The 12,978-nt window shown below is 37.2% G+C and overlaps 1 protein-coding gene across 1 annotated transcript in view; it reads right to left on the minus strand.

Moving 5' to 3' along the window:
• The window catches only part of DLG2 (discs large MAGUK scaffold protein 2), a 1,015,643-nt gene that overhangs the window by 19,682 nt on the left and 982,983 nt on the right, over positions 1 to 12,978 (minus strand). The window contains 1 exon segment of the mRNA XM_040544402.1: positions 11,378 to 11,554. Coding sequence (XP_040400336.1) covers positions 11,378 to 11,554 — 177 coding nt within the window.

A 12,978-nucleotide genomic window follows, 5' to 3' on the forward strand; every position in this document is an offset into this window, starting at 1 on the left:
TAAACTGAGCAGGAGAGAGGTAAGTAGAAGTTTAGATATTTTAAGTTTTCTCAAATTATCCCAAAGTCATAAAGCAGCATTTGCTACACACAGGCAGTTGGTCTGCCCATAGTTCTGTAGAGCCCTTTACATGTTTAAATATTTGGTTCTTCATTCCAGGTTTTACAATGCCATAGATTTTTTAAATGTCTTGTCATCAGCTCGCTTTGAAGAATGAATGCAGGTTCAGTGAAGTAATTTTGAAGATGTTGTCCCTGGAAACTTTTTCTTGTTTTAAAAGGCCTTATTCTAAATTTGTCTTTTGACAGATGGAGGTACTCTACTTGTTGCAATATTCAAGTGCAGAGAAACTTGTTTTTCTTCAAGGTTTTGATTATTTAAAATTACACAGTTTGTTCAAATTAGCACGTTTGAGGAGAGGTACAAATGATTTGGGGCAGAAGAACTATTTTCAGCCACTTTAAAACACTGTGAAATGGGGAGGTGGTCTTTTTTTAAACTACACACTACATGCCAGCAGATGAATGAAAAGAATTTGTTTTGATTTATTTCAGTGAAGTAAGTGGATTCTGAGGACAAAAATGTGCAGGTACTAATAACAAAATAGCGTGGTCAAGTAGGAGAGGACACAAATGATATATTCCAGTTTCTCTGCTCTAGTTTCAGTTTGGTCCCATGAACTGTTCACCCATTAACAGATAGATGCATTGGGTGAGCTTATCTTCAAGATCAGTTTAACACAAATGAATCTAGTATCGAGAATTAAGACAGCTGCATGAGACAAACCAAAGTGCAGAAAGGGAAGGCAAAAAGGGCATTAGTGTTGACAGCTCTTCCCTGATCTGAAACAAAAAAATAGAGCAGACAGTCCATGTGTGCCCACCTCATAGGACTGAAGAGCCCAAACTGCAGTGTGGTATAACCCACAATTTGTCTCTGTCCTTACAGTTCTGGTAGCTGTATATTTAAAGGAAGTGGAAAAACTTCATTGAAAAGCCTAAACAATTATTTGATCTTAGTATCTCCTGCTTCAATAAATACAGTTTGAGAGAGGCGATTTTACTTTGTATATGCAGTACCCTCGGAGTGAGAAAATACCGAGATCTAAAAAATTCTCTTTAGGAGAGAAAAAAAATCAAAATCATTGGTCATAATCTGATGCCTGATGAATCCAGATTAGAGAAAACACATGGTTTACTTTTTAATGGTTTAGAACTTTAGACACCAAAATAATAAGAGGTAAGTGTGGTATCTCGATCCAGACTGGACAAACACAAATTCCAATCCTCTGTGTAGAGGGGGAAAAAAAAAGAGAAAGAGAGAGAGACATTGTTCCTTTTCTGTCCCTAAATATTATGGGTCAATATCCCGAGTTTCCATTATTTAATGAATGGGCATTATTTTAAAAACATGTTAGTGAACATTAAAATCTATTACAACACTGAGATATATACAGTAAAAATTTTACCTGTAGGAAAACTATATACCCATAACATATTTTGAACGTTCACTATTACTACAAGATTTACAAATGTTGTATATTAAACCTTTTAACACATTATGCTTAAATAATACCTGTAATTAAAAACAATCTCTGAAAGGGTGAGCTGGCCCCCAAACAAAACCAAACCCCAAGAAAAACAGGTGGAAAGAGAAATATGCAGAAAAGAAGCTATTCTTGTCCTAACTTGCCTTGAATAATATGGTCATTACTATAAAAGTGGCATTTACTACCTTTGCAAAATCATCTACAGGATCTATCATTTACTGGTCCAAGCAAAAAAATCCGATCATCTGCCTATCATTGAAACAGTAACTCTGTTTGTCTAAGCTTATGAACTTCTCTAGGAAATCCAAGTCAAATCCTGTAAAGCTAGCTTATAAGAGCTCAATATTGTATTTTTATTAGACAATAAATAGCTAGGGAAAAAAAAAAGGTTTATTATATCCTCCAAACTGGTCCAAATATGACCCTTTTTCTAACTTTCACAGTTTCCCATAAAGGACATTAAAATATATTCTCTCAAATCTCTTGGTTTCTAAGTCTGGATAGCAAGATTACCTAGTTTGTGGTAATCAATTTTTTAAATAAAAACTCTCATCTTTTGATAGAATGATAATTAGCATAACATGTTTCCTTTTGTCTGAGTGGGCTTATACATTTCCTACTGAAACACAGTGAATGCTGGTTACTATAGTTACAGTTTAAATTTAGAATAAATGCATTTCTCTGGAAGTGTGGAATATTCACATAGAAACAGCTCAAATGCAGCTTTCAAATTAAATGTTATTAAAAACACATGAACAGTCTTAAAGTTAAACTAGCAGATGAAGTCCCTTGATAGTATCAGTAAGAAATGAAGACTTGAGGCTGTGTAATTGCCTAAATAGGATGGATGCCTTCTGAGAAAATAATTACCTCAAATAAACACAATATTCTACTTATACTTATTAATCTGTGTTAACATTTACACTCGTTCCAATCCTGTCTAACTCCCTAAAACATCTGCTTTTAACTTCATTTCTTATTCACTGCATAAAGAAATTTGGAAATTAACCCTGAAGAGTGGATCTTATTTATGAAATACTTCATAATTGCATTAGCAGTCAAGGAGGAATGGTTGCTCTCTACAGGCATACAAGACAGATGAGGAACTGCAGAAACATTCTGCATTGCTTCTAGTAGTGCATAAATAATATCATTAAGTGCCATTAATCCTCCTGGAAAGTGTAGCAATAATGTTCATACATGCTTATAATGCCTGCTGAATATTACAAGCATTTCATTATCTACAAACTGTATTGAGGATAGCATACAGTGTTGTCTCCCGTTACAATTTTCCTGACACTTTTCATAATAGAAATCTTTTCAGTTACTTATTATTTAGCCGAACTGTAAACTTCCAAGCCAAAATTTCACATATCCCAGGGTGATTACAGTACTGCTGCTGCCCAAAGTGTCAATGAAATGGGTTAGCTGTTGGAGAAAAGCTGGCAGAAAATAAATGGTTTCACCCAGGATATAAAATTATTTTAAAGCACTTTGGTTCAGGTGCTCCACTGCCTTCATGTATTGGGTGAGGGACTTGAAGTGTGACAAGATGTTGCTCTGGTGTAAGGAATAAACCTCTCTTTTTCCTTTAGGAATCCTCCCAATATCCAAATGTCTGAAAAGCTTTGTTTCTTTGCATGCTCTGGAGAAATCTATTAGAAATTGGTTCTCCAAAGATTCTGTCTTTGTTGAGGTGTCCAGAGTGTAGGCTGCAGTGAACAAAGATGATTCTATAATTTCTCATCAGAGCTACTGGGACATTTTTGCCACAGACAGAGGCAAAAAATGGACTAAAAATGGTTGTGAATAACAGAAAATAAAAAATACTGAATATCAGTTTTGCATGCATCATTGATCCAGCTCTTTAAATATATATTTTAATTAACTTTTAAAAGGAACGTTAACTTAAGCATTTTTAGTGCTTTTTTGAATCTTTATTTTTTCAGTCACTATATTTTAACAAAAATAAATAGTCATTTTATCCCCAAGAAAAAGAGGAGGTTAGGCACAAAGAGTGTTTCACAGTAGCTGACATTGTGAATGCCTAAATTCTTTACACTTCTCCATTGTTTTAGCTGATAGTACAGCCACCATCCCTTGGACTATGTTTTAAACAATCAGCTGAGGAAACTGCTTTTAAAGGAAGAAAAGTTTCACTTTAAACTGTATTCATTTTTCATTCACCACTGCTGCACAAAACTGGATTATAAAGGGACTGAGCAAAAAATTAAGTGAAGGGGAAGGATTCCCCTCTGCCAAATTCTGTGGAGACCCAATTTTGCAAACAAAGATTGCATGATATACATTGATCCCATGCCCCTTCCTAATTATAAATCTGTTTGGTAGAACTATGCTTACAGGTTTGAGGAGAGCAAGGACACAACTTCAAAAACTACTTCATGGCTCAAGTCCCATTTTCAGAATTGCCTGGGGGTCACTGAGGCTCAATGAGGTTTCAAGAGATCTTCAAAGACGTGACTTGGGAGCTGAAAGTCTCTGAGCCTCACATGGAGACAGCCTCATCAAGCACAACTGATGAGGATTGCATCTCCTGCTTTCCACCTGCTCTCCAAGTGTAGCTCCCTGCAGAAACATTATGGTGTACAGTGAAATGGTCTAAGACCATCTGAGATCTGGGGCAGATGGAGTATAACCTGTGTACTTGTTTTCAGAGATGCTCATTCATGCAAGTTTCTTCCCCTACCAAAAAAAAGGATAATTTGGGGTAAAAAAACTTATAAGCTGTCCCAAGCTACTCCATCACTACTTGTGCAACTACAGGGAGATTTAAATCTCATTAAACTCAATGGGAAATAAGTTTTTGAGAGTAAAGTATGGCATCACTGTCTGTTGTGGCTACACTTGCTTCCAGGGCATCTGTACTCACAGGAGAATCTTTATTTCTGCTTTATTTGCTTAGGCTCCTTGTGTGATGAAAGGAGAGAGTTACTGTCTCAAATGGAGGAACTAGTAGAAGGACAATAATCTAAAATCACCTCCTCCAGCCTTTTGAGTGACCAGGGTGAGGTAAGATATGGCCTCCCACCTGGCTTCACAACTTTGAAACTTCTCATGGTAGGAGACACCTTATAGGTGTTTTTTTTTTTTTTTTCTTCCCACTAATGATCGGGATTCATTTTTCTCTTCCCCAGTATGGCTAAAGGAGTGGAGAAGTACATTCAAAATATAGAATCATAGAATATCCCGAGTTGGAAGGGACCCATAAGGATCATCTAGTCCAACTCTTGGCACTGCACAGGTCTACCCAAAGTTTAGACCATGTGACTAAGTGCACAGTCCAATCGCTTTTTAAATTCAGACAGAGTTGGTGCAGTGACTACGTCCCTGGGGAGCCTGTTCCAGTGTGTGACCACCCTCTTGGTGAAGAACCTCTTCCTGATGTCCAGCCTAAACTTCCCCTGCCTCAGCTTAACACCATTCCCGTGGGTCCTATCACTGGTGTTTACAGTGAATAGGTCACCTGCCTCTCCACTCCCCTTCGCGAGGAAGTTGTAGAGAAGTACATTCAAAGTATACCTCAGACTTCAGTATTTCCTCACTAGCAAGTTCAAGACTTTAGCTCCTTATGATGCTGTTCCCTTCTGACTCATTTTCTGAGGAACTTACTACTGGGATGCAACACCTAAAGGCATTGCAATATCTAAACACCTTTTGTGTCTCTTGAAAATGGGATTTTTCAAAATGAGACTTTCAGATATTTTTGTGCACTGTAAACAAGAAGAAATTGAGTAAACCTCAACTGAACATGAACTGTGAACCTTTATTGTTGGGTATTAATGGACCACTGGGAATTTTGTCAGTGCCTTTGTAAAAGCACTAATCAGTCTTCTCAGTGGAGATGTAAAATAACAAGTGAGATATACATTAATCTTTAATAATTGCATTTATCATTGATGTAGGGATACAAACAAAAAAAATGGTGTATGGAATCCAATAAAATCATTACAGTAGCCTAATTTGCACAGATTTGGCACTTAGGCATTTTGTAGAATGTAAGCAACTTCCAAATCCAGTATGAGAACTGTAGTAAGGAGTTACTACATATAAGAATGCAATATGAAATGGATATTTGAAAAAAAAACTTGCTATATTTTACATCTTTGTTAACATGTTTCTTTATGTCTTGCTTAGCCATTTCCACGACATCCACTTTACATTTGTTTTCCCTACCCATCAAGTGAAAGATAAGTGAAAGTGTGGATTACTATATATAGTCCAAATATGTGGACTCAGTGAATAGTCTTTTATTGCTTCCATTCTTTGCACTGTTTAGCTTTGTTTATGTGAGGTCTGAATGTACCAATAAATTCCCATTCTCCAGATTATTTTTGAGCATTCCTGAAGTGGTATTTTTGCAACAGAACATCAGAATTTTTCAGTAGCAGAGAACATGCTGTCTTTCAGCTCTTCACCTTCACTGACTTGCTTATAGAAAGCAGCTTAGCACCTGGTCAATATTTTATGAAAATGGTAGATCTAATGCTATTAGAAAATGAATTCTCATAATACTGTAGAACAACTTCATTCTGTTTAAAAGCGAAGGGCTGTTTTCCTTCAGCAGATAACTTTCTGTCATTGTAGGAGGCAGGAAGAGGATTATATATACACATGCATATCAATTTTACTCCGTATTTATTTTTTCTCATTAGGTTAGTAAGCATAGTCAGGTAACTTATTTTAGACAAAGCTTACAAGATCATGCCACATTAAAAAGTTTTATAATCTAAAGATTAAAGTCTTAAGGGATATTTAGGAAGGTGGACGATTTGTAGGAGACCATTAAAAATAAAACTCACTTGAGTGGATAAACATGCCTTTCTGCCAGGCTGAGCAGAATAACAAGTTTAAGCTGGCTTTTTGTCCACAGGGACTTCTGTGCTGAGGAAATCTCTTGTTCCTTGCCCTTAAAAATGTTTGTGAAACATTGGTTTTTAATGTTTTTTTTTTTTTTCCTCCCATTTTGCTCTGGGAGGAGAGTGTGGTTACACACGTTTGCGGGGAAAATGCTGTCCATCTGACAACACAACTGTCAGGATGGTGCTGCCACACACCTTTAGTCAGTGATAACAGAGATACGAGTTACACGACTCTTTGCAGCCACATGCACTCAAATGAGCTGAAAATGGAAATCTTGGAATGATGGTTTTGTGGCTGCACATCTTAAAGACAACAGAAGTATTAGTGTGAATACTTGAGTGTTATCAGACCAAATCCTCAGTGCCTACAATGGGAGCAATAGTAGAAGTGGTGAGAATTTAGGCTAGGTTGTTCTGTGTGGAATTGCAAACTAAATTAATTTCAGACACACAGACCCAAGTCAAACAAAAGTACACACACCATAGAAAATACTGAAGCTTTCCATTCTTGAAGTGGGAGGTTGCTGTTGTATGGGGATAACAATGTAAGTTTTTGTGTGTGCAGATACTCAGCAAAGTAAAAGTGGGAAAAAAAAAAAGGTGTAAAATCAATGCTACAGCAAATTAAAATCGCTTTACTCCTAAATGAAAATATCTGTCTAGGAATTTAATACGCTTTAACTTATGGACATTGGTTTCATGCTTTTTTTTTTTTTTTTGATTCACTTTACTGAACGTGAGAATTTCCATGGGGAGGGAGTCTCAGAAATAGGCTGCTCTGCCTGCTACTGACCTTTATGGGAAGCTGAATCCATTTGATTATCCTGACAAGAGGAAGGACAGTGAGGCAACCAAAAATTCTTATGATCAAAAGCCCAGCATATGTAGAAATGAAAATCTAAATCTATACATCCAAATCTAATAAAAATCTGATGTAAAAATCTAATTCTGCTGGCCACTCTAGTAGAAAATATAGTAATTTTTAATGATGTGGTAGTAATTCAGATACTTAAATGCAGTGCTCATCTAAGACCACAGGCCACCTGAGACATCGGTATAAGACTGGCAGGTATCCCAACACCTGGGAGACCTTTCCTGCTTTCATCTTAGGCATAATTTGGATAAATCTTTGTGGTGGACATGTAACCAAGAACAATTTGGCTTGTAATATCCATTCATTAATACTATACAATAACAACTATTTGGTGACTGTTAAACCACAACTGAAGTGGTTTGCAGCCTCTTATGCTGAAGTCCTATGGTTGCCTACACCAATATGATCCAAAACCATAACACCTTTATAGCATTACACTTGGTTTCTACCCAACTGGCTACTCAGTCCTATGGTGCAGAACAACAGATGTAGTCAGGCAGCAAATACATACTGACAAATGGATGAAATGTTGTCTCCAGATGCAGAAAGGGTTGCAGCAATACTTCAGCACTGCTGGATATTGAGCATTTAGTTATTGCTGATCCCCAATGAAGTCACCGGCTCACCAGTTTGTGAGGTTTGGTCCTTGCACAGATCAGTGGAGAAACACAAGGCCCCTGTCATTTCTTTGTGCTGCCTCTTTCGGAAATCTCCTTTAGCTGCAGTGGTACCCTCCAAAACTGCCTCTTAAAGTTTGACTTTACAATTTAACAACCAACACAACATCAAGTCCACACATTGACAGCAGTGCTGAAATGTAATGACAAATAGCTTTCAAACTCTATTGAATCACTAAGAGGTAAAGGCTGGTAATGTATCCGACATCCTGGAGAGAATAATGAGTGGCAGCTCCTCTCTAATGAGAAATTATGATTTCTTCTGGTATATCATATATATCATAGAGGAGAAAAGGAGTATGGAATCATGATTTATTATTCAAAATTTATCTTATCAACTCATGCTGGAGTGTCATTGTTTGAAGAGCTCTTCTTGGAAAATATGTAAAAAAATGCAAAACACGATACTTGGAAAGCAATTACCTTTACACAGTGCCTTAAAGAAATAATATTATATATATATATATTATATTTATATAATGATTTTTTATGTATGTATACATGTATTTATCTATTTGTATACATATATATATATATATACTGAGTAGAACTGAAGAGGTCACTGGTTTTCAGAGCTATTCCATAATGATTTCACTTATGAAAAATGCAAGAATTGTATATTAGCTGTTGTTGAACAGGAGATAGGGTGCAAACCAGGCAGCAAAAAGATTCATCCTGGCAGTGATAATCTCTGGATCTGCATAGCCTCCCTCTCACCCGAAATACAAAAAATGTTGCAGTCCCACAGGACAGGATAATATTTACGGATATATACACTGGCAGAGGAAGGTATCCAAATACAACACACACATACTTCTGCACACACACAAGAAATAAAAATAATAATAATAATAATAATAATAAAGAAAATGAACAGAAATGAAGTGGAGATTGAAAAGCACAAACAAATATGAAATCTCTTCAGCCTGCAACTTCACAGAAAGTTGGGCTTGCGGGACAAGTCACATCTTAATAAACAGCCACAGATGTTCTTTTCTCCCGTTCTATCACATGACATATTTTACTGTTTGTTAATAAATATGTCCTAGTACATATCATGAAATGTCTAAAGAAATAGCCCCATATAAACTGTAAGATGTATAACAGCAGCCTGGAGAAATCAGTTTAAATGAAGATGCCTATGTTTGGTCAGATGAATCCTGGGGCTATTTTGCTTTGGATCAAGTCTCTCATACTCAATAACCAGCACACATAGAGGAAATTCAGCTTTGAATTAGTATATTCTGGCAAGTCTGATGAGTTTTATTCTCTATAGCTCAGCCTTGTATGCAGTGATTGCTCATCCTCCCCTTGGGTGGTGTAAATGACCACAGAAGTTGCTGGCAAGAGCATATTGGTCTCACTGGCTCTGAGGTATCATCCAGAATCCACAATAAGGAAATAATAGTCACTTTTCAATGCATTTGAAAAAATAACCTTGTATAACTGAAACCTTTCATGAAACAATAGCACCCTCCCCCACGTCAGCTCAGGTATATCACATCATTACATTAGTGCAGGCAGAAAATCAGATGCCATTGATTTTTCCAGACTGCTGAGATTCACTAGTGAAGAATCAGGATGACAAGTGGAGAGCATGGTAACGAGACCTGAGTCTTCTCAAATTTGAGCCCCTTATTTTTAGACTGTAACCAATATTTTAACCTTTTTTTTTGTTGTTGTTTCTTTTTTCCCTCTCACTGTTTCCCAAGTCACATCCTTTCCCCAAGCTGTGTCGTATGTCTGACCTTGACTAGAAAGCCTCTGTCTTTGGTCCCATCACTGTGCATCACTATGCAGGGAAGCCAATAAGTCTCAGGCACTTACATCCTCTCCACCTTACAGAAGATACAACACTATGTCTTCAGCAGTTGTTTTGCTTTGCCCTTCTTTCCCTTATAGGTATTTTATTATGTTTGACAGCTTTTTGTAGCTTTCATGGTGCACACCACACTTCCTCAGTAAAAATTGAACAGACTTTCTTCTTTTCCCATTTGTGATCCAATCGTGTCATTACAACAATATCTAGTGTAGCAATTAATAATAGGCAGGAATTCCTCTTTCAATATCTAGAGACTATATATGTTTGTTTAATGGGCACATTTTCCCCATCTTAAAAATTATAATGTAGTTTTTATTTCTGTCTATTATACAACTACAAAATTGCCTTTTGCTGAAAACCCTGGTGTGGTTGCTATTCAAATATGGTCATGATTAGAGAAAATAAGGACCTTGCAGGGCTCATGTCAATAAGGTTTTTAAAGGCCTTTCAATTTACTTTTATGTAATTTAGAACAAGGGCTACCGTGAGTTCTATTAGCACCTGGGCCAACTCTCCTTGAAAAAACAGCAGGTGCTCTATAAAGCATCAGACATCCCATTTTCCCATTATAAAAAATGGGCACGATCATTTTTATATTAATGCTAAAGCTGAAATAGCTAGGAATAGAAAGTTTATATGCAGTATGGGAGCATTGCTGCAAAAGAAAAATGTAATGTGGCTTGACAGATTTAATTTTCCTCCCACCCTTTCAGTTCTTGACCTTTTATAGTAACTATCAACAAAGGCACAAAGTAATGCTGATTTGTGCTGCAGTCCTGATACTATCAGGGACCTGTGGCCAATTTTACAAAACACCTAGACAGAGTAAACAATACAAATAAAGGGAAACATTCAGATGTCTATTTTCTCTCCACCAGTCAGCATGAATCCATCACAGCTAAACAAAGATTTAGATTTAGCTTGGAGAAGGGAAGAAAGTTCCTTCATTTACATTACATGAAAAGCATACTGTGATATTGATTATCCACCAGTTTCCAGACAGGCTGAGATTAAATTAACAGATTTTGAAGTCAAAGAGGACCATTATGTAATTTAGCCTTGTTCTTTACATCACACAGGCTCAGCAGTTTAATTCTATTACTCTCAGAAAAGAAAGACATACACTCTTCATTTGAAAATGTCAAGACATTCATCACATCCCTCAGCAGTTTGATGTAATGGCTAATCACCCTGACATTAAAACATGTGCTCTACTTCACATTCAGAGCTAATTCCCAGACTTGGGTTCTGGTTTTCCCTTTCTCTGCTGCAGTTCTTTAATAGATGGTGCTCTCTTTCTCTCCCCCATCCCACCTTTCTCTGTGAAAGTGCTAATCAAGTCACCTTTTTGGTTTCTTTTCAGCACGGTTAAATAGCCCAAGCTCTTTAAATCTCACAGTGAAAATCTTATCTTCTAGCTCTTGAAATAATGACTGTGGGATTTTTCGCTACTTTCCCCACTTTTTTTTCCAGTAGATTGATGCGCCTGTTTGTTTGTTTTTTTTTTTTTTTTTAACAAAATGGAATATTTTAACATCATGGCCAAGGAAGGAGGAAGGAGGAGGCAGCACTCACCTCCTCTTGCTGGGTATAACTCCCATCTCCTCACTGTCTCCCTCCAGAGTGACCCTTCTCGCCTGCCACCATTCATCATCTGAGGCGTTGATGACGTGAAGGATGTCTCCGTACTTAAAACTGAGTCCTTGGCTTGGGAGGCCACTGTCTTTGCTCTTATCATAGTCAAACATAGCTCTGTGAAAGGAAATAAAGATGTAAAGACAAGTGATTATGTCAGTCTTGGAAACATTTACTTCTGAACGTTTTGTCATATTTTATGTTCCAGCTAACCAGTTCTCCCTTCCAAAGGGAAAGGTCTTACTTGGAAGAAAACTTCCTGCTTTGAAGGTAATGTTTACAGAATACATTTGTTTTAAGAGAAACTTAACAGTGAAGTATGATATTTACTATTTCACTCAATAAAGAACAATCACGATTTCAGAGTATCCAGCAAAAAAGTCCAGCGGCCAGAAACCCCTCTGTGACCTTGCCAAAAGCAATTTGTGGCTGTTAAAATTGTTCCTGTGATAGGATGGAATTCCTGAAACTTGAAACTAAACTAAACTGAAAGATGCCTTGATCAAAGTAATGATAGTCTGGCACATGTCCCTCCAAAATGCCCTCTAGGTGCACGCAGCACCAGCAGTTTCTCTGTCCACATCCAGTCCCCCAGTGCAGCACAACTTGTCCAGGTAGCTCTGGCTGCTTTCTTTGATGTCGATGAGGTTTTCCACCGGTTTAAGGTGGACCTCTGCTCTGGGTATGCTTATGCAATAGTCCTATGTATAGGACATATATTATTATCTGTATATGGACTCCAAAGCAGAAATGGAGAGCTATCTTTAATATACCTGGTTGTTAAACTGTGGCTGGGAGTAATTCAGCATGAACTAATTGCCCAAGTATTCAACCAGATCCTGAGAAAGACCTTCAGTCTGCACTGAGCTCTATATTACCAAACTACAGTGAAAACAATCCTCAGCCTCATCCAGGCCTATGCCCTGCACCTCCACCAGCAATCCCTGGGGTCAACATACTCCCTATTTCCCATTGAAAGGCCCTGGACATGAATCCCAGAAAGGCTGTGTGTGAGTGCAGGTGGCTAGCTGAAGTCACCCAGCTAAAAACCTAGATCTTGGTTTCTTACAGGAGAAGATATATAGGAATATTTTTTCCTATACAAAATACAGTTTAAAGAACGTGTGCCTGACAAGAACTGATGTTTATTTTCCTGTAGGGAAATTCCTGTAGGGTAAATAATATGGTTATAATCCTAACTACAGAAAGGATAGATGAGTAAAATCCCAAGAGGGACATAATAAGACCAACTCTTTATTGTCAGAAATAAAGTTGAAGTAATCTCTTCACTGGTAAACACATCTGTGAGAAGGATTTGATATAATTAATTGTTATGCATTGTAGTGTAGTTGCAGAGAATGATTATAACAGCTTTACAGGTAAAATTAAAACACTCAAGGCCACCTCTCATAATGAGGAGAACTTATAAAAAAAAATATTATTGGAGTTGTAACTATGTAACTATGCAACCAAAATCATTCAAAAGGTCTCATAAGCACTCATTCTGCATGAAGGATCTGCTTCATGAAGAGAAAAAATGC

This window comes from Cygnus olor, chromosome 1 (assembly GCF_009769625.2).
Source record: "Cygnus olor isolate bCygOlo1 chromosome 1, bCygOlo1.pri.v2, whole genome shotgun sequence".
NCBI lineage: Eukaryota > Metazoa > Chordata > Aves > Anseriformes > Anatidae > Cygnus > Cygnus olor.